This window comes from Idiotropiscis lumnitzeri, chromosome 4, assembly GCF_059441095.1.
Source record: "Idiotropiscis lumnitzeri isolate Australia: NSW breed Sydney's pygmy pipehorse chromosome 4, RoL_Ilum_1.0, whole genome shotgun sequence".
NCBI classification, from domain to species: Eukaryota; Metazoa; Chordata; class Actinopteri; order Syngnathiformes; family Syngnathidae; genus Idiotropiscis; species Idiotropiscis lumnitzeri.
Window position 1 is genome coordinate 18,593,635 of NC_142394.1, and position 22,596 is coordinate 18,616,230.

The following is a 22,596-nucleotide window of genomic DNA, read 5'->3' on the forward strand; positions in this document are numbered from 1 at the left end:
GATATATCTTCTAGTGAAGATGGAGCAATAGGTAGCAAACAGCGTCTGTATTTGGCCTTCCAGCTGGATGAGTGAACGCCCCAGGTGGCTGAGCTGAGGGAACAGCCGCATCAGCATTTTCTGAATGTAAGGGCCTCGATATAACAAGGATAAGGCGCGCGGGAGTTGCAAAGGAAGCAGATAGTGAGTAGAACAGGGAGAAAGTCAGCATGGAGAGAGAGAGAAGTGATAAAGATGGCACACACGGATGGGAACTATATAAAAAAAAAAAAATTAAAAAGTCAGCGGGAAAAGCCGAATCAGCTATTTTCATTCGCACTCCTCTATAGTGATATGATATTGAAGCGATTTACTTCCACTGAGGAAGTTGTGTTTCATCACAGTAGGGCTTCATTTGTTTGTCGGTGTTTCACTTCCTGTCTGTTTAATGGGGATACGGTACATATTCTGTTCGATGATATTCTGAATGATGTCTCATTATATCATTTATAAAGATCATATTGAAATATAAATAGAGTACACTGGACCTTTTTAAACTATGTAAGTAAATTCTGCCAAGTATTAAAATAATTATCACATTTATTTAAATTAAGGATGGTTGAATCCATCCATTATCTGATCCGCTTCTCCGCACAAGGGTTGCCGGGGTGGGGGGCTGGAGCCTATCCCAGCTGACTTCGGGCAATAGGCAGGGTACACGCTGAACTGGTTGCCAGCCAATCGCAGAGCACACAAAGATGAAAAACCATCCACGCTCACACTCGTATCTCGGGGCAATCAACCTACATGCATGTTTTTGGAATGTGGGAGGAAACCGGAGTACCCGGAGAAAACCAACACAGGCATGGGGAGAACATGCTAACTCCACACATGAAGGCCTTGACCCGGAATCAAACCCCCGACCTCTGCACTGTGTGGTCATCATGCTAACCAGTCCTTATTATAAACTTATTATAACATTCTTTTATTTATTATATTTCATGGTAATGCTATGCTAAGGACTATTTCTTTTCAATTTAGGTTAAAAAAATGGCCTTCAGGGATAAATAATCTATATTTATGGTTCTCATAGAATGTGGACGAAAGTGAAGAGGGTGTCATGTGTGAGTCATAAATGGCGTCACACTTGCCTATTTGTCTCACTCCGTGGTCCCGCTTTTGGCAAGAACACATTCCACACACAGCCTCATCATGGCACAGGGCAGATCCAGTTTTCCTCAGGTGGATGAAGCCCCAAATGTCGTGTGCTGAAAGATGAGCCCAGTCTAGTCAGGTCTCGTCTAGCTTGGCGGAGAGTTAGCCTGTCTAGCGTGGTCAGGCGCGGCGGGGCTGAGGATCCCGACCGTTTGCCGTCGCTTGCCAGCAGTCTATGTCGCTCCATATGGTCAGTGCATGTGTCAGTGCCAAATTGCATGAGCTGTTTCGCATCCAGCCTCCGTTTCTATTCAAACACAACTTGTCCTACAACAGGATGTGCTCCATATACGAGCATAATGTCCTGTGAGATACATACTGAATGGTGGCAGCTGTATTTAAAGTGCTTGTCTTGTTCACATCTGCCATCTTAAATGGCGAAGTAACATTACATTGTCGCTAGTAAGTGCTTGTGTGGCTTCCGAGCACCATTTGACCTTTAATGTCAAACATGATTTGTCATCTCAAGTCATCGCTGTAAGACAGCGTGTGTATGTGTGTGTGTGTGCGCGCGCTTGTGTTTATATGTGTTGGTGTACCTGTCTGACTGATCCGTGGCACATTCTGAACAGCTGAAGAGCTAATGGTCCAGCTGGAGACAGATGGCCCCTCGATAACACTATACCCCCAACGCCAATACACACATCTCAAACACACACACATGCATTCTAGGCATGCACACACTGGATATGAATTTTTAAGTTCAAATGAAGCCAGTCCAAATACATTTTGAATGTCAATTTCATGTTTGTCGGCAAATTGAAAAGACAGTTTGGTATTGTGGGATCTCCACATGCTGATTGAGTAGTGAGTTGAATACTACTAATGAATCTACTGGAGTCCTATCACTTCCAGTGAAAATAACGAAAATGCACCAGCCTCCGTAATTAATTATACAACGTATCTTTTACCAATGGTGGGCAGAGCATTTGGTACCCGAGGCTTCAGCCTTTAGTGGAGATTCACCTCGACCTAATGCACCTCCTCATACCACCTCACAATTATAAAAACCATCAGTATACAAAAACGCTATTTAACAGCACGGCAACTCTGCCTCGTACATCATCGAAAGTAGTTCAACATCATTATGTATCTAATAACATGACAAAACATTTGATTATCGAATGTACTGTGTGCAGATTGCAACAGGCGTGTTTTGCAAGTCGAACTTCATTCGTCAGTATGTGAAATAAAAGTGCAAACATCAAGGCATCCGAATTCCTGAAAAACGGTTTGAGTATCAAAACAGTGACAAACTGTATGCAGCCATGCTGGATATTTTGGACCGCTTTACGTAATCCCTGTGGCGTCGTGCGTGCTGTGCACTTGACTGGTCATTTTGGGCTTGTCTGTGGTGCTATAAAAATACAAATATAAAAATTGCGATGTCATGTATTACCATAATTTCGATATAACTCCTACCGTCATGCTTCATGTTCTTCCTCTGAGAAAGTGCTGCAGTCAGCCTGCGAGCCTCAAATGCGATTTCTATCACAACGCTACGTCCGTAAAACATACATGCACAAGTGTAGGCGTGTGAAAATCATTTACTGAAAATATTAGAACCGAATATTTTTGGATGATGGTCACGTGGGAAGCATTGCCTCGTTAATATACATATGCGTATTAACGACTTTAACTCTCTTCCAAAATATTGCGAGTTTCGTTCTAATATTTTAGACTATGATTATCAGATTCTTATACATGTCCACGTAAATTTTGGTGACCATCCACGTGATGGAATGTTGCCACTCTCTGATGCAAATATGGACACTCACTTTCCATCCAGGGTTGCAATGGAGAGATTAAAGAATCCCTCTCAAAAGGCAATAGTGAAGGTCCGTGTGCATGTCGGCCATTACTGATTGTTTACATCAAAAACACATTAAAACAAGTTATACCCTCCATTTTTATTTTTGTTTCAGCATACATTCCTAATAGTTGTCATATTTCGCAACATTCTTTTAATTCACTGATTGCGTATTGTACTAATATTTCTGTGCCAGCAGCAAATTGTAGAAATGTTCCTTACCACTTAACAGAAAATGTGTCAGTATCATCAGCGAGGGCAGTTCTGCTCTAATTTTATAGGAAACGGGTCGCAAATATAGTAATCGCAGTGATGCTCTTACAAGCCGACAAATTGCTCTAATTGCACTTTTCTGACTATGAGAGGAAGCAAGAGGATGCATATTTCCCTGGAGATTGCCATCGTTAAATGATGTAGAATACACTACATGTATGCTTTTCATGACCAGCGGTCTTGTTGCAACATTTTTGCAGGACAGAAGCCCATGAGACGTGCTCTTGCAAATTTCATTACCTCACTGAATCAGTCTCAGATCATATGCATATTCAAAGATACGCTCAGTAGCAACACACCCATGGTGAATACTGTTTGTTCAGCAGTCTTCCCTGAAGCATTTACCATTACATCAAGAATGATTTGGCGCATCTTTCCAAAGATGAGCGACATTGAATGCATTATTTTTCTTTTTTACTGTAAGTTTTACATTTTCCAATCGAAATAAGTGTGCTGCCTGAGCTTAGTGATTGCTTACAGAGGCAGGTGTGGATGATTTTATGTGTTCAATTTCCAGCATATGGGCTTGCCATGTCCCAAGTGTAGGTACCTGCCTCCACTGCTGTGATCTAATTATGCAGCGCAAACACATTTATCTGCCTGCTGCTACTAGCCTGCTTTTGTGGATTTTGATTGTTCCTCATCAGTCTTCCACTGATTAAAACAATGTCCCAATCAGCCTTCTGGAGGCCACCCTAAAAAATAAAACTATGAATTTTATAACTGGCACCTCTGTAATTTTGGGGTGTCTTTGAGCTGCTTTGTATACACCATTAACACCGAACCGCTCCCTGGGCACTTAAGTAGCTCGTTGCTCCTGTGTGTGCCACTAAATGTGTGTTTGCTGTGTCCACGACTTTGATGGGTAAAATGCAGAGGTCAAATTTAATGTCTGTGTGTGTACATGACAAATTTAGACAAATAAATATTTTAAGTCTACATATTCATTCATATATATTTATATACCCCACGTCTCGCCAAAAGTCAACTGGGATGGGCTCCACATCACCCGTGAGCCTATTGGAGACAAGCGTGAAAAAAATTGGATAGATGGAGATTAGAATGCACTGCTAGAAAAGCCATGAAGAAACACATGATGCATGATTTCAAAACAATTGCATTAGTTTTACTTTCAGAACATTTCAGTGGCTACTTTGTCACATTTTGGGTAACCCACCATCATAATATAAGTGTGTTGTTTGCATTTATGCTATCATGTTTGTTTTCTGAGGCAAGTGAATCACAGTTGTGCTACACTCTTCATATTTTTGCTGTGTTAGAGTTGTTGTTTTTTTTCGCCTTCCACGCCTATTACCACAGATCATGCAAGTGGCTCTGGAACTGTAAGGACGCGTTATAAAATTGATAGTAATTGGTACTGAATCTACAGTTGTCACAAAATGAAGCAGTACAGTCCTTTCTAGATAAAAATTCCCCAATCTGGTGGTTAATTAATAATAATTATATTTAAAGGTCACAAAACAAAAATGCTGTTTTTACCTTGGAGTAACTGTTCAAAGAACTAAATTGTATTTTCTTATTCCCAGCAGGAGTATGCGAGCAGAGTGGCGACCTAAGTCTAAGCAGACTTGTTGATGCTGCTCTCCCACCTCCTCCTGCAGTGGAGTCATCACAGCGGCTCTGCCCAGCGCTCCAGAGACCCACACTCGCGTCACCAACTCTCTCATTCCCCCTCCCACTTGGCACTGACCTCTCTCTGGGTCTGACAGCAGCTCCATGCCCCCCCTCCCATGAGGTTCCAACCCTAGTCCCTCATTTTCAACACACCCCGAGTGCCGCATCACTTCCTAACCCAGATGTAAACTCCTGGGGCCCGATGAGAGATACCCAGAAGATCATTCGGTTGCCTGCTGCCACCTCTCTGTCGCTGACGATGATGGAGCCTGACAACGTATCTACCCTGACAGAGGAGTGTCTCCTTCAGCCGAACCGCACCTGCCTCGGTTGCTTTATTGAGACCTGCGATGCCACCTCCGAACAGAACCCACCACATGAGCCTAGCACGAGCCCGAATTCAGAAACTGGACTAAGTGTACGGATAGGGGACGTGAACCGTGAGGATTTCTCCGACATCAACAACATCAGCATCCAGTGCCTGAGCCATGCGGGGGAGGCAGTGAGTCACTACGGAGAACAGCTCCTCTCTGACCAGCTACTTAATTTTCCCCTGCCGAAAGCCTCTGATGAAGGCAAGAGGGTGGAAGGAAACAAAACTACAAATGACTGTGATGATCCCCAGGATGATGCAACAACTAAGAACTTGTATGAAGGACTGTTACTTGACAAAGTCAGTGGAGAGGAGGTACTGTTGGCTAATGCCAGTCAGGACTGGGGATACTTTGAATCGTTCATCAGCGAGAGCAAAATGGAGCTGCTGGATCTATGCTCTAAGAACGAGCTGTCAGTCAACCTCTTCTCTGAGGAAGATGTCGACAATTTATTTGATGACGAGGATGATGACTCTACATTAAGCAGTGATGTTTGTTCACTAAAGATTCGTTATGAGTCATTTCAGGACAACATGAGGGAAAAAACAAATGTGCTCCAGGAGGAGACACAGTTTAATTTTTTCCCTAGTGTCCTGGCCAACTGTGCCAAGAAAGAAGAAGGAGTAGGAGTCTTGAGGAGGAGTGTTGATGAGCTTCAGCCCAAAACCGATGAGCTCACCCTGCAACCAGAACAGGAGGAAAACCCAGGGGACTGCAGTGGCCAGAGCCCTCTTGATGGCTCCCAAGGCTCACCCATGTCAACTCCTAAAGTTAACTATGTAATAGACTTTAATTCTACAGAGGAATCAGGGGAATTCAGTGATGACAGCTCCTGCACTGGCTCCTCCACAGACACTGTGCAGGAAGGCAAATTTAAGAAGGGTCATTCCAAAAGATTCCTCAGTCCCTCAAATCCACTTAACTATGGTTTGCGTTCCAAAAGAAAGGTTCGATACAGTGATGATTACTTATACGATGTTGACTCACTTGAGAGTGAGAAGAATGCAGAGAAAAAAGAGAAACCCCCACCTGGTCAGAAAGAAGAGGAGGATGTAGACTGGTGTCCCAAAAAACGGAGAAAATCATGTCGTAAAGAGCCACCAGTGGTCATCAAGTACATCATCATCAACAGGTTTAAAGGAGAGAGACTCATGTCGGTGAAACTGGGCAAACTAAACCCTGCGGATGGTACTGTGAGCTTAAACGCCAACACAATAAGCAAATATGAGACACTGGCTCCACTGAAGGATTACTGGCAGGAAAAGCAAAGAGAGAGACAGGAGCAGCTCAAGCTGGTCGCCAGAGATAGACAACAACGTGGTTTTCATCTTAACGGACGCCACCACCGCTCTTTTAATTCTGGTCATCCTAAAAGAAAATACAAGATTGCAAACAGATTAAAGGTTCAGAGGATTCACACTGTGGAGCAATCAGTCATTGTGCATGGTTCTCTGCCCTCTGATCAGGCCCTTGGGGGTGTCACTAAAGAGGAAGGCACCCTCATGGTGGAGGAGATAACAGCAGCTCCAGACATCCCAGTCACATTGGACTTAAACTCCATCGCTGACACAATTATAATCAAGAGTCGCTCACAGGAGAGGGAGGAGAGAGAGGGGAGAAGATTGGGAAGAAATAAAATGGGCAGGATAAGAAAATTCAAAAGCGAAGCCAGGCTGAGAAGCCTGAAAATGAAAGAGGCAGAAGGAGAAGATAGGAAGAGTGTGACAATTGAAACGGATGCCACGGCAGCAAACAATGAGGACCTTGCTGCTGGTGCCAAAGATGCAAGCATGAGCTCAACCACAGCCAAACCAGATTTCTCTGACAATACTATCACAACTGATACAGATAAGGTGAAATTCCCATTTGTTTCATCCTCCTGTCCTCCGAGCAAAGCATCACCATCAGAAGAGGTGGAAACTGGGGTTCCTGTCATCCCAGGGGGCTACCTGCAGACCCTGCTAGATGCTACAGATTCCTCTGGGGGGGCATCTATCCCATATTTCCCACAACAGCCCTCCAGGCAACAGTATCCTGTGGGCCTTTCCCTCGAGGAGAAACAGTTTTGCTCTCTTCAACTTGCTCAAAGCTGTGTACTCTCCCCTCCGTCCGAATCAGAGCTCCAACAGTCTCCCCAGAATTGCCCCAGTTTCCCCCAAATGTGGCACCCACAGCTCTGCCCGAATCATAACCAAAACTTTGGGCCTGATACTCCTGAAACCCCTATCTTACCCAACAGCTTTACACCTGCTGTATCCGTAAGTGAGAACCTGCCCGTTTCTAACTACAGCCAAGTAAGCCCTGAGGGGGACCGGATACTTTACGAGAAGAACTACCTAACTGAGCCTGGACTACAGCCTGGGGCAGAGCTACAAGTGTGTCAGTCAACCTGTGTAGAGGGCCAGGTGCAATACCAGAGAGGGTCTCTGTGCACTGACAATGGCAGACTCATCAGCTACGATTCAGTAGGTTCCTTATCTGCCTCCTCAAGCAATTACAGTTCACTAAGCCTCAAATCTTGTGAGCGAGAGGGTGAGGAGGAGGGTCGAGACAGTTTCTTAGCTCACTGCAGTCCTAAAATGGTGATTCAGCAGAGTATGGATGCCCTCACACCGCTCAGGGAGTCCTCAGACCTGCTGGACATCTCCAACTTTACCCCTGACAAATTTAGACACTCGTCATTGTCAGAGCTTTCCCCGCCTGAGACGCCCAACCTCTCCCCACAGGTTGCAGGACGCGAGATGAAGATACCAGGGAATGTCGGAAAATACCAGGATGTAAATGATATGTCTGCAGAGCGCAACAGGGACGTCAAGTGGAACTGTGACATTATGCAGCAACAAGAGCACACAGGAAATGCTTACACAGTGGAGGACAGTCAATTTCCACTGCACAACTTTAACAACCAGGATGTCTTATGTTTAGATAAAAAGGGGAAACTGGGGGCTGCAGAATTTAATGAACAGACTGATGAAATGGCTGGGGCCAAAAACATTAAGTCAAAGAGGAAAGGTAATTACAAACAGGCAGCTGCAGGACAGAGCCCAAAGAAAGTCCGGGCCCCCAGAACACCCAAGTCGGAAAAGGTAAAGGCCCCCAAACAGAATTCCCGTTCAACCAAAAAGATAAAGGCCATGTTAGAGGGTAAGGCAGCCAAAAACCAGTCAGATGGGTGCGGGCCAGGCTTGACTGACAGCACAAGTAGCGGGGACTGGTCTGGCACTGGCTGGTCAGAGAGCAACAGTCTAGTCGGAGACGACCAGAGAGAGTTTGAGGAGCCCTCCAATATCCTGTCCAACATTGTCTCCGGCATGGCTGAGGTACAGAGATTCATGATGGCCTCCATTGAGCCGCTGTGGAATCCGATGTCCGAGGCCGATACACCCTCCGAGGCCAACAACCTCAACCTAAAGACCCTTAAAATCTTGGCAGGCACTGAGTCCGATTTGAAGAAAAAGGGTACCATGCTAACAGGGGCTGGGAGAGGCAGGAAGACAGGGGGCAAAGGAGGGAAAAACCAGGCCAAATTCAACCCCGCTCATCCCTTGTTCCCCCAACTAGCTCTCGGCTGCGACATGTTTGACAAACCCAACTTTATTAACCCTGGGCCTGCGCACAAAAAGTTGTACCGTCACAAGACCAGTGCAAAGTTTCCTCGCATTGAAACGCTGAAGGGGAAGCGAGCTGAGAGAGACCCAAATAAGGACATAGCACTGATGACCTCTTTTGAGAAACTGAGGTAATATTTTGTTATCAGCTGCTGTTGCACCCCCTTTTTCTCTTTCCCTCACGATACCTGAGCCCTCCCTCACAAGCATACCTACACTGACGCTATGCCAGAGCTGCATGAGAACTAAGTCCCCCCTTGATTTCTCTCACTTCCTTTAATCCCCGAAAAGGAAATTAATATCTGCATGAAAAACTTCTTGTACGTTGCAAACTACCTATTGAGTGATTGTGTCGAGCTTGATTGAGATTTAAAACGACCATGGCTGCATTTTCCTCGCTTTTGTTGTTTCTGCTTTGTTTGTTCTTCTTCTAGTCGTTATTTTTTTCTTTCTTATTTTTGTCTGGAGAAAAAAAAAAAAAGAAAATAACCCTTGAACATTGTTCTGTAAGCTTTTTGAGGAGCTTTCTTTTTGTATTTTCCCAGCAAAACATGCTCCCCTGAAGTATGTATGTATACCTTTCCCCCCTAAAGATGTAGCTATATACACAAATGCATTGAGTGACATCTACGCACCCCTCCTCCTCATCTGTTTTTGTATGCAGAATGTGGATGTCCTGTTGTTGCCGTCCTTCATACACTGCCTGGCTCATTTCAAGAGGAAAACCTACAATTAATGAGCCCTATTTAATCCCAAGGCATCTTGAAAACACAAGATGGGACCATTTTGTATTGATGACATATCAGACGTCTTTTTTCCCCTCGAGGCCGCAATGATTTTCTTTTGTCAAGCACTTCTCTTTTCTTCTGGAGCGTAGAGGAACTGGTTATCTACATTTACATTTTTACGCCTTGCAAAGTCATAAAAGCTTCACCCTCAGAGTATTTTTGTCATTGTTGATGTACAGGGACATGCAATATTTGCAACAAAAAAAAGAGATAATTATACCTTAAAATCAATGTGCCAAAAGTAACAATGCTGTGTAAATGACCTCTTATATATGTGTGAATATTGGCTGTTCCTATTTTCTATCTACTGGAATATTGGCTCCTTACAGAGACTTACCACAACAGCAATTCTTTGTTTGGGACTCTCTCTCCCTTCTCTCTCGTCTGATGAAAGGCACCAACAGCTGGCAGTGGTACACCACCACTCACGAAACCAAATCAGAAACACTCCTCTTATCCCCCCCACTTTGTTTGCCAAATTCAATTTACCTCAACATCACCCGGCACTGAAAAGCAACAAGAGAGAGAAAAAAAGGGGAAATCTGCTCTGAAGGCTACTGAAGAGGAACAGGATGAGAGGAAGATGCATTCAAACAAGCTTTCTGTGGACCAAGGAGAATGTAGTTAGGATGTTTGAGGCTAAGCAAGGAAATTATTTGTCAGTTGGGGCTGAGCCTCACTGGATAGCTCTTTAGGACTGAAGGTTCAAGGCAATTTATAACACACACATTTGGATGCACGTGTCGGTCCCAAATGGTCGGCGGTCGTGTCATCCTTTGCAGTTCGATTTTATGTGAATGTGAAAGCAGTTTTCAGTACAGATGGAATCAGCAATCTTGTAAATGAAGGAAAGCATGTCTTTTCATTATTTCCATGTGAAAAGCTTGCTTTGAATAAATCTAAAATGATGATTTAAATATCCTTTTCTTCACATTCTTGTGGAGTTTTGTTTTGAAATTAATGTATTATTTTGCACCATAGGCGCATTCACCTTATGATTATTTTTGTTTACTTTATCCGTGGGAAATTGTTGTTTTCTTCATAGTTGTCTTAAGTTGTCATCACAGTTTATGGTCCATGTTTTGGCAGAAAATCAACACCATATTAGTGTATAGTTTAAAAAAAAAGATGCTCTATCAAGTAGTAGTTTTAATCAACTCCTACTCATTCGTGACTGACCGTCCAAGATTCAACCTTTAATACAATCAATCTGTTACAAAACTGCTGGCCCAAAATAATAAATACAATTATATACTGTATTTAAAGACGAAGTCAACCCCCCAAAAAATCTTTGCACTAAAATGTTCTATGCGCCTTCACTAGTCTATAGATGGCATTCTGATTCATATTGAGTTTGTGAAATTTGAGTTAAACAGAAAAATCTGTTTTTAGCCATCTCATTGGGCGGCCAATTTGTCACGTCTGTTGACTGAAAATGACATCACAGTTGCTCATGGCTCAGATAACAACCAATCACGGGTCACCCGTTTTGCAAAGCTGAACCATGATTGGTCGTTAGCTGAGCCCTCAGCAACTGTGATGTCATTTTCAATTGCCAGAAGTAACAACGCGGCCGCCCCCAGAGATGGACAAAAATGGATGGATTTTACTGCTTAAGTCATATTCCACAAATGCAATATTAATCAGAATGTCATGTTTTGACTAGTAGGCCTGCATAGAACATATTCTTGTAAAGTAGATTTTCGGGTTGACTTCCCCTTTAAAGAAGATAAAGTTTTTGTTACAGATATATACACAAAACAAAGACCTGTGTTATTTTTCGGGACATTTTATTTCAAGGCAATGAGTGCAGACATGGAAGCTTGACTGATAAACATGCTTGTCACAAACGACGTTGTGGCACAAGGATGATCGTAAAAAGATCCAAATTTAACTGTTTTCGTTTTTTAGTTTTCCCTCTGCCATGATCCTGCATTTGTTTTTTTTCCAAAATATCAGGGTTAGGACCAAGACGAGCTGCTGATGGGAAGCTCCACATGGGTTGCAAACCCATTTAGTCTGCCTTCTCTCATTTCTGCCTATTGTCAAATTGAATGTACTTATCAAAGTTTTCTTTATTTCATTTTGTTTTTAAAATGTGCCACTGTTGAGCTGCCTCGTTTTAATGGTGCTAAGAAAGCTGACATTTCATTTTGTTTTGTTTTGTTTGTTTTCCCAGAGTTAACAAAAAAGAAATGCAAACAAGATTAGGTTCCTAATCCTCCTTATGAATGTATATTCTAATGTTATGTTTGATGTATTCACTTCATGATTCTTTGACATTGATTGGAATTACTTTTGCTCTTTTCATTAAAAATATTGCCAAGCTTTATATATACTGTCTAGAGTTGTTACCAGAAAGAATCTTAATGAACTCTTGACACAACAAAATCTTGTATATTTTTTGTGTGCCAATTTGTAACATATTTTGTAAGTGTATATTTTTCTTAGAAAGTGCTGTGAAGTATTTGTGTGTGTGAGTAACCTTTTATGCGCCTCAATGGGCAGTGGAAAGGATATACAATGACAAGTTTCTGGTTTTAAAAACCAAAATATGAAAGTATCGACAAAAAACTAGAAATATTTACATTTTGTTGGAAGTTTTTGTAATAAGACCATGATCTTGTTGTGTGAGTGTTGTGTTACTGTGTAAAACACAAATAAGCAAAGGAAAAAAAGAAAACTTTGGAGGAAAAAAAATATATAATTTGTGAACAATTTGCTGTTTTATAGATTTTCATGTAAATTATTTGAGTATTATTTTCTTTTCTTTTTTTGTTTGTTTTGTTGTAACTGTTGCAAAGGTTTTAAATATTTGTGATCAAGCCTGTATGGTGATAATGTAATATTGGTAACTTGCTGAGTTTTGTAATAATGTTTATGGAGTAAATATACAAATTAAAATAAGATTTTGAATGCTGCTTTCTGAAGAGAATCGGGTTGTGTTATTTCACTGTAGTCTCAGTCACTAAAGCACAATCCATGTTAATAATTTGGGGATGGATGGATGGATGGATGGCTGGATGGATGGATAGATAGATAGATAGATTTCAAGAGGAAGACATGGGAGGAATAACCCCTGCCTCTCCTGAAAATATTCTCACATTTATCCCAATTAGTCCTTCCATATTTGCAATATTGTAAGATTCTTTGGTGAAAGGCATTTTAATTTCTCTGGGCCCAGCCTTGAATCATGTTATTTTAATGTCAGAACTAATTAGCACTCAGGGTCAGGCATAACTGGAGTGATTGCTCATCCATAACTCCGAGCTGGGCACTGTGGTCCACACTGCAACTCATTCTGGCATGCTTAATTGGAGCTGGAGCCACTGTCTGAGAGTATAAACACACCCTGTGATGTATGTCTCCAAAATTGCCGGGTGATATTAATATTGTTTGTTCCGTAGTCACCCATAACAGTTTAGCGAGCAAGACAATTAAAAAATAAAATGTGTCATGTAATGGATCAGGTATACACCTTCAATGGGATGTTAATTGTTTTATCGGTGCTTGACAGTTTTTTTTTTCTTCAGAGTAAGAGTTTTGAAAGACTACATACGCAAATTTGCATGTTTTTTTCCCCAGTCAACAAAATAATCGACAGATTTTGTTTGCATACTTGACTCAAATATTGTTAATCCATTAAGGTTGCATATCATAACACCTTGTCAGATAAGATTTTTGGTGTACAATTGTACAATAGTAAGGTAAACCAATGTAGGATAATGAGTGTAGAAGCTGTTGAAATCTACTGTCAAACTAAACAAACGGACACTGTGTATATTTAAACAATTTTAATGCAGTGGTAAAGTCATAATTGCACAAATGTTTGCATGGAAATACAAATCTAGATAGATAGATAGACAGACAGGCAAGTAGACAGACAGACAGTTAGATAGATAGATAGATAGATAGATAGATAGATAGATAGATAGATAGATAGATAGATAGATAGATAGATAGATAGATAGATAGATAGATAGATAGATAGATATAGTCAAATTAATGTTGGAGACCATGCACACAGCGCCCCTACTTGTCAAAACTTGGAACAACAGGGCTAAAAAGTAGACTACAGTACTCCTACTGGACAATCGTAAACCATCCGTTATGTGAATCGCTTCTCCTTACGAGGGTCGCGGGGTTGTTGGTGCCTATCCCATCTTAGATTTAACAATAAATACATGAATTTCGTCACGTAGCACATCACCTCTTGCAGTTCAACGTTAATGACAAATACAGGAAAATACATTTAAGATCAAAATTGTTCACAGGGAGTTTGTGATGAAATTTTATTTGGATAATTGAGTCACTACAAACGTGCCAAATTTCGAATGGTTGCACAGATTTGGTTTCACATGCTCATTGATTTTAACTGGAATCTTAAGAGATGTTAACGGGAATCTACTGGCGGATTAACAGAAAACAGAAACATTTCCGTGTAGCGTATTTAGTGTCACACGACAGTAATTTGCATGTATACCACGACGTGACGCTGTGGTCGAACTGAGTGATTCGGTTCAAAACAAACAACACGTCCTCAGATTGAATAGTATGTCCTGAATCTAGTCTATCAGGCAACGCCTTCTCTGATTGGTTCGTGCGTCGACGGACTAAACTAGCCATGTAATGACACTAGATGTACCTGTGAGGTTGAATTCGGGGAATCCCAATGTAGCGGAAGCCCACTGTAGCTTTCTCAAAAGAAACAAAATGGACTCCTGAAACTGCACTTGGCGTTACAGTCAATCGTTTTTAAAGGTTATTGAAAGAACAACTGGGACTTAAGATCATATCATACTGTCATCATCAAACAGGTAACATACTAGTGACATTTTGAGAGGCCGTTTATGTTTTCTGTTCGTATTATTTTTAGCGAACTAATTCGGTCCTGATTCCGGAGTACTGATTGAGAACGTCATTGCTAGCTGCCGTCCGCTTAGTTAGCGCAACAGTGGCTATCGATGACACTACACTTTATGGACTTGGAACAAACCCATCCCGTTGTTGAACATTTATTGGAGCTTTGTCAGCCGTCTTACAATTGCGATCGACCTTGTCAGGTATGTGTCCACGACAATTTGGCGATATTAACGTCAATGTGAAGTTGATCGCCTTCGTAGCGTTAATTGAAAGGCCCATTTGATGCTTACACAGCTAGTTGCTACTCCGCTAGTTAGCATTGAAGCCACTTAGCTCCTGTAGCCATTTACCTCTACGTGTCCGACAATTAGGCCAATAAATCACGTTACAAGTTCATTTATGAATGGCAAACGGCCGTCGAGTGGTTCCGGCACGTTATTTGCATTAGGTATACCGTACCGGGTACAACAATAGCGTCGGTGTTCAATAACGCAAACTAGATGCCATTTTGTTTTTAGTTCTACTTTTCTATTCATAAAGGGCTTACCTTTAAAATCGAATTTTTTTATTCAATCTGTTATATACACGTGTCTATTCCATAGGACGGCCAGGCAGTTTCGCTGTACTACACATGACAATGATATTCAACCGAAACCCGACAAAAAAATCTGGATAAATTACAGTGGGTTTTATAGATGTAATCTATTTAACATTGAGAATCATCCACATTTGTCATTTAACAACAGCCAAGAATTCTTAGTCTTAAAAAGTATCGGAATTCCTGAATCTAAATACAACGCTTTAATTGGCATTCAAATGTCATCTCTCTCAAAAGTCTTACATAATGTTAACACGTGATTAGTAGGATATCTCAAAAAAAATAATTGCCAAATGCATCTTCTCGTAACATACCATAGTTCTGATAGCGGGAACTCTTAAGACCGTATAGTGTCATTTATGGATTTAACTAATTTTGGACAAAATAGGACCTTGGGAATATTGTGAAGTTGGTCTTGAACATAATTTAAAAAACAAGTAAAAAAAAAAAAGTCTTTAATTTAACTTGGATTAAGATGTAATAACCCTGTCTTAAAATGTTATTACATAAATTTATTGTGTTTCACGCAGCTTCTAAATCTTGCTGGAGACTGGAGAATCTTCCCAAACTTCTTTCCCTTCTGAATCAATGGAAGGGTCTGACAGTTCAGAGCAGAGCGGCAGTGACCAGCCAGAGTCACAGCGCAGGAGGCAGCTCGATCGTCTCGACAGAGAAGAAGCCTTCTACCAGTTTGTCAACAATCTCAGTGATGAGGACTATCGTCTCATGCGGGACAACAATCTTTTGGGCACCCCAGGTAATGGGCTTTGATTTTATGGGAAGTTATTTTTCTCTGACTTCGGGTCAGCTCAACATGTGATTAAAAGCAAATCTATTTATCTTCTGATATGTTATTCAAAACTAGGCCTTAGGCTGCTTCACATTTTCTTCTAATTCTGTGTATCGAGTAAGTAATATGTTGGTTTAGGTGTCAATGGTTGGATTTAAACTACATGGTTAAAGTGGCAGATTTCCCAGAACAAGGGGACCAGTTTACTGTGGTTATTTAGCAAAGCAACAAACAGATACCCACATTCATTTGTAAATAAAAATCAACATATGAATGCGATAGCTGCCAATTTGACTGCAGCATCAATTGACAGATTGGATACACACTGACGAGATGTCATCGAAATATACTGGGCCATGGCCTATACAGTGGATAGGAGAAGTGTACACCCCCTGGTTCAAATGCTAGGTTTTTGTGATATTAATAAATAAATAAATATTTGATTTTGAAAACTGACCGGATTTTCTCTGTTGCATTAGTTAATGACGGACTCTTGACACATGTCAAGATACTCATTGTCTTGGTCGTGTTACGTTAAACCCACAAGCTAGTAAAATGAGTAAAAAAAAAAAAAACAGACCATTACCGAATCCCGCTCTGCACAATATGCGGCGAGCGGCTCTCGATAAAATGTCATGGTGAGTCCTATATTTTCATGCACTTCATATTTGTTCGCCCTTATCTTGCTGTATTTCTGGAGGACACTGTTAATAATAGCCACATAAAAATGTAGCTTCACGTTTATTGTTATCGACAAAATACCACATTCTTGTTGCTCATTCTTGCACTTTCTGTGGCGTCAGTTGCATTACCCTAGTGACCATATTATGGTACATAAAATACACAGTGGATTCACGTTTGTTGTTGATATTGATTATGTATGAAATTTCACTGATTCCCAAATCTGCCCTAATTTTTTTCTCTTAACACCTCGTGTTTTCATAATAATAATAGTAAAATAATAATAATAAAAAAATCCATCCATCCATTATCTAACATAAATATAATATATAATATAGTAATATATTTATGAATTAATGGTTATGTTCAGCAACAGGTGGAACTTTGTTCTGAAATGTCATAGCTGTAAAGTACGTCTAGTCAAATCTGTATAGCGCAGGCTTTTTTAGGTCAAACTTAGAAACCTAAGCAAAAAAAAAAAAGAACATTCTATAAAACCTGATATGCTACAAGAAAGTTTTTTTTTTCTAAATCTTAGTCACAATGTTTAGGGACACATAAAGCAATCTCTGAAAACTTGCTGTTGACCAGTGTTAGTGTTGTCCTATTGAATTCATGTTTAAGTTAGGGCTGCACGATATTGGAAAACATGCAAATGGATGTAGACTATAGCGGTATCGATATTTAACATGTATCTCAAGAAATTAAAATTTTATTGCCTAATTAAATTATTTTTTTTTTTTGACAAAATAAGAAATCTCAGTGTGTTCTTAGCAAATTCATTGTCAATACACTAGATAATGTCAACTGTTGGATGGCTATGTACATTTATGTTTGCATCTGGTTGGTCAAATTCCGAGAAAAGCTTTCAACTCCATAAGACAATTATTGCATGGCTTTGGAATATGCACACTACATAAGGCTATTATTGCGAGATTGATATTTTTTTTAGATCTACTGTGCAGCCCTGTTTTGAGTAATCGTATTGTGACAGCTGTCTAATTTGACCTTTTAAACTCCGAGATGTTTTGTGTATATAAGTGTTAGTCCCTTTAATCACTATTAAAGAGGGTTTTTTTCTGTCATAATGTGCACCAACCTGTGTGAGAGACTTTGCTACATTATGTAACTGTTAAGTGGAACATAGAAGTATTTATGTTTGGGGTACGGGAATTTTAGCATTTGTCTCACAATGTTGATTTGCACCTGTCTTTATGTCCAAATATCTAAAATAGCCTAGATTACTTGTGACACAGATTTGCTTATTAATTAAGATTGTCGGTGGAGATTGATGTTAACATACTTGTATTATAGTTCCCTTGCAATGAACTTAGGATATTTTCTCTGCTGTGAAAGTCGCTTACATGACTTCATCTAAAGTCAACTATATCATCAGAAATGTTTTTTTTCTCTCTCTCCGCAATCAGTTAAATATTTTTTTTGCCTGTATCGGAAGATGCTGTGCTGAGCATTAAGCTCAGGAAGCGTGGTTTTCACACTATGATGAAAATACCACAAGTTTCGCGCTCTACTGAAGACACCAATCCGTTTGTGTCCCAGGACAGTGGGAGAGAGAGTGTAAGTTTGGAGCATCCTTTAGCGCATCCCCCTGCGAGGCGAGGGCATTGACTGGACAGTGGCATGCCCTGGTAAGTCTAGAGGTCTTAAGAATTGTCCTGTTGCTGTGTTTTAGGGAAACAGCTCTTTGGATCATTTTTTTGGATAATGTTTTGAAAAATACTCTACGGCCTATGTGATATTATTGCCATATGGCACCTCTAAAAACGGTGAGCCTTTAAAGGATAAACAAAAGGCAAATACAGTACAGGCGGGTTTTGTTCATAGTATATGATTCTATTGTTGTTGAGGTCAATAAAAGGTTTTGCATTCTTACTTCTGCCAGTTCGACTGAACATTAGTTTTTAGTGCAAAACGATGGGGATGTTAGTGGCTTAGATTTTTTTTTTTTTAAATGAATTTACAACCAATTGATATTGAGAAAGGGAATTACAATGTGAGACAGAGCACATTGTTTTCTCTTTGATAACGTGCAATCTATGTTTTTATTTTTCAGGAGAGGCGACCGAGGATGAGCTGTTCAGTAGACTTCAGAATATCAAAAATGGTGCAGAGCAGCAAAGTAACACGCCCAGTACCGAAAATGTAGAAGATCCCAGTGGTAAGTTTAACACTTCTTTTGTTTTTATTTAAAATGTAATTGATAAAACAGTGATTGACCTGAAACACTTCGACACATGTCTATAATTTTAGAACAACCAGAAACCTCTGAAGATCCAGCTAATGGAGATAGTCTCCTGGAATGGCTGAACACTGTGAGGCGCACAGGCAACACAACCAGGACTGGTCATCGTGGAAACCAATCATGGAGGGCAGTGAGTCAGACCAACCCAAACAGTGGAGACTTTCGCTTCAGCCTGGAAATCAGCGTGAATCGCACGTTAGCAGAGCAGCAGGCTGCTGCTGAAGGAGAGCAACAGGCTCCGGAGTCTCAATCAGTGGAGGGAAATGCTGAACCACCCATTCTCATGGAGACAGGAGTGGTAGAAGAACCAGTTGTTGAGGAGATGGCTGTCATTGTGGAGCCAGGACCAGAGCCTGAGCCTGAGCCTGAGCCTGAGCCTGAGCCTGAGCTTGAACCGGAACCTGAACCTGAACCTGAACCTGAGCCTGAACCTGAGCCTGAGCAGGAAGTGGTTGTTTCGAATGAGATGCATGTAGAACCTCCCAGCTCACCAGTTGTCGTGCCAGTTCAACCTACGCTTTCTGTGTCTCTACGTAGAGGACACAGGAGGGCTCGCAGCCGCAGTTCAGAACCATGCCGAACCAGGGCTCGTACAGCCAGGAGCCGCTCCCCTCTCCGTTTAGATCAGCTGGAAGAGCTCCCCAGTCCCCGCTTTGCTCAAACAGCGCAAGGCCCCAGCACAAATCCTAGCACTCCACCTGCGCCTCAAGTAGAGGGTAGTTCTCGGACTCGACAGCATGTTGTTGCTAGACAAAGTGCTGGTGAGAGTGATATTCAGCAGCCTAGGGTTGAAACTGAACAAACTCCTGAGACCCAAAGCGTTGCTTCTCATGAAGGAGAAACTGGAGCTGAAGGGGGTGCAACTGGGCGACGGCCCCCAACTATCATGCTTGACCTCCAGGTGCGTCGTGTGCGTCCAGGCGAGTATCGCCAAAGGGACAGTATAGCCAGTCGTACCCGTTCACGCTCACAGAACTCAAACAACACATTTCTTTATGAAAGTGAGCGCGGTGGATTTCGTAGGACTTTCTCTCGCTCTGAGCGTGCCGGTGTGCGGACCTATGTCAGCACTATTCGTATCCCTATCCGCAGAATCTCGGATGCAGGTTTGGGAGAGGCGACCTCAATGGCTCTACAGTCTATGATTCGACAGATCATGACAGGCTTCGGTGAGCTCGGCTACCTCATGGATTCAGATTCCGATTCTTCAGATTCTAACCGTGGAGCCAATGCACCTGCGGATTTGGCTGAAAACTCCAATAACTCAGACGCTACCACTCCTGCTGCTCCTGTTGTTGATGAACCCGCCGTGGCTGCCAGTGTCAGGGCAAGGACAGATGAGACCGATATGGATGAAGGACTTTCCACCACTCCTCCAACCCCAGGTGGCCGGGCTCGACCCAGACCCCCTATCAACCTCGAGGAGCCAAGCTCGTTGCCGCTTCTTCGACTGGCGCATTTCTTTCTATTAAATGATGAAGATGAGGACCAACCCCAAGGGCTGACCAAAGAACAGATTGACAACCTTGCCATGCGTAACTTTGGCGAGAGTGATGCCTTGAAGACTTGCAGTGTCTGTATAACGGAGTACGCGGAGGGAAACAAGCTCCGGAAGCTTCCTTGCTCCCACGAGTATCACGTACACTGCATCGATCGCTGGCTGTCGGAAAACTCCACCTGCCCCATTTGTCGCAGGGCTGTTCTGGTGTCTACCAATCGAGAAAGCGTAGTGTAGTTCAGAACAGTTCTCTTTGTCCACACATAACTGATGTAATAACCCAAGTTCATTAACAACTTTAAAGAGAAGAGTCTTTGTTGAAATCTATGCCATCCATACCATTTGCAAGTTTTATCTTGAGGTAGTCACCAGTTTGATTTGGGTTGCTCCACGCTGACACTGGCGGAGGTTACGGCTGCTGTGGTATTCTGGTTTCATTATATGCCAAGTGTGAACATGTCGGTTTTAGTTACAGTCATAGACAAAAGATCACGTACAACAAATAATATGTTATATTATCCAGTGGAGACTGTTGTGCATCGAAATTGGTTTACCACTGCAACCCTAGTCTCGACCCTACAAACCTGTCAATCCATTGACTTGACTCTTACAGTACTAGTTCCACCTTTCCAAAGTTAGTCACGCACCATGCATGCTGTTTGAATCAACCCCTTACTGACCATTCTGTTTTTGCACTGGGTGAAGTTGTGTGTGTGTGTGTGTGTGTGTGTGTGTGAGAGAGAGAGCCACTATTCTCAAGAAAACCATCTGGTTATAAAAGCTGTGCATCTGCAGGCAGTTGGAGCAGCTCAAACTGCACCAGTTTTATTAGCTCCTAAACAATGCCTTATATGCCATAAGGTGTGTTGGTACAGTTCAGTTACTCCAGGTCAAAGTATTAGCTGTAAATAAGCTTGTATAAATAATTTTGAGTCATGCTTTGTATCAGTGGTCTTATTTTTGGATTGTAAATCATTTATGAGATTAGGGGTTTATTGGCCAATGTTTTTGTCTACCAGAGCAACACCTAATTTACATTTGAACAGAGCTGGGATTAGTGTTGGGAAGATTTTATTCAGTGATTTGTTATGACCAAAATGAGGACATTGTTGATTTGCCATTTCGTGTATACGCTGCCATGTGTATTAACGATGGCATAATGTACATGTGTAATTGTTTTATAAAGTTCATTAGATGGTTGTTCCGGCAAAAAGAACATGGGGTGAAGAGGTTACAAAAATACAAAATAAATCATAAATTTGTGGATTTGTGTATATTTGGCCATCAAAAAATTTATTAAAATTTTAATTACGTTGATACCAGGAATAAAAGACATCTCTGTTGGTTGTACATATCTGTTTGAAATCATGCTGATGACATGTTAATTTTCCCATTTTACCGGTACTAAAAAGCTTAACATGCCTGGTATCTCTGTCAATGGCTTGCTCGTAAAAGGTTCCTGGATTTTTACGTAGACGTTGCGCAATCCATTTTTTTTTTTTCCTCCATCGATCATATGTGGGTCTCCTCTCATCCCCACATGATCAGATTTTTTTTTGCTAGGGTTACCCAGCAAAATGCAACATGGCTTCACCCTCTCAACTCAAGATAGAATAATACCAATTGTTTACAAAACTTAAGTACCATTTGCAATCCCGAGTTTTACGTGTTTGAAATCGACCGTGTGTGAAACAAATCCCATCATCTCGCTTCAGTCTTGATCAGGTTCTTGTAGACTGTCAAAATGTTCAGCCTCACATGCCCATTACAGTGTGCAATACATGCAAAAGTCAAAGTACACACAACAAATAATTATATTACTGTATGCTATTATTAAATCTATTGTCAATGGCTGAAATCCTAAATAAAGATTTATTGCATTATTACATGTGTTGAAGTAAATTTCTATTTTAGAGGAAATGTCATCTTTCATAGCACTATTGATGAACAGGAACACAGGGCATCATTCTACTCATCCATGTCTTTGCCATGGTTACTACTCTTTGTTTTGCAGCCCACAAGAAATTGAATTCAAGATTTTGTCAATGTTGAACACCACAACCTTGTGTATAAACTTTGTAAACTATGTTCCCTTTTGTGCCATGTTTGGCCTTGTTCTGTGATGCACCCAATTGGACTGGGTTTGAATGGAAACTAACTGCTGAATTAAACAAGTTACGCTACTAATGCATTGTAGGTATCACGTTTGTGAATATTAGAA

At 41.4% G+C, this 22,596-nt stretch overlaps 2 protein-coding genes across 3 annotated transcripts in view; both read left to right on the plus strand.

The window, feature by feature from the left end:
* Positions 1–12,603, plus strand: part of nexmifb (neurite extension and migration factor b) — a 75,089-nt gene extending 62,486 nt beyond the window's left edge. The window contains exons 3-4 of the mRNA XM_088294217.1: positions 4,825–9,025; positions 9,559–12,603. Of these exons, the coding sequence (XP_088150343.1) occupies positions 4,825–9,025; positions 9,559–9,730 (4,373 nt within the window). The 3' untranslated portion in view covers positions 9,731–12,603. The remainder of the gene's footprint in view (positions 1–4,824; positions 9,026–9,558) is intronic.
* Positions 12,604–14,317: 1,714 nt separating this feature from the next.
* On the plus strand, positions 14,318–22,258 carry rlim (ring finger protein, LIM domain interacting). Of its 2 annotated transcripts, none has more exons than XM_088294521.1 (4): positions 14,318–14,499; positions 15,674–15,900; positions 18,689–18,793; positions 18,886–22,258. In XM_088294521.1, the coding sequence occupies exons 2-4, from the start codon at positions 15,732–15,734 to the stop codon at positions 20,610–20,612; spliced, it is 2,001 nt and encodes a 666-aa protein (XP_088150647.1). In that variant the 5' UTR covers positions 14,318–14,499; positions 15,674–15,731; the 3' UTR covers positions 20,613–22,258. The 2 variants fall into 2 exon arrangements, with proteins under 2 accessions (XP_088150647.1, XP_088150648.1); XM_088294522.1 differs by lacking the exon at positions 14,318–14,499 and adding an exon at positions 14,512–14,745.
* Positions 22,259–22,596: the final 338 nt, after the last annotated feature.

Excerpts from the sequence above, each read along its gene's own strand:
- rlim (XM_088294521.1), top strand. The coding sequence starts at position 15,732 with ATGGAAGGGTCTGACAGTTCAGAGCAGAGCGGCAGTGACCAGCCAGAG. Across the intron at positions 15,901-18,688 it reads CAATCTTTTGGGCACCCCAG|GAGAGGCGACCGAGGATGAG; the intron begins GTAATGGGCTTT and ends TTTATTTTTCAG. Across the intron at positions 18,794-18,885 it reads AAATGTAGAAGATCCCAGTG|AACAACCAGAAACCTCTGAA; the intron begins GTAAGTTTAACA and ends CTATAATTTTAG.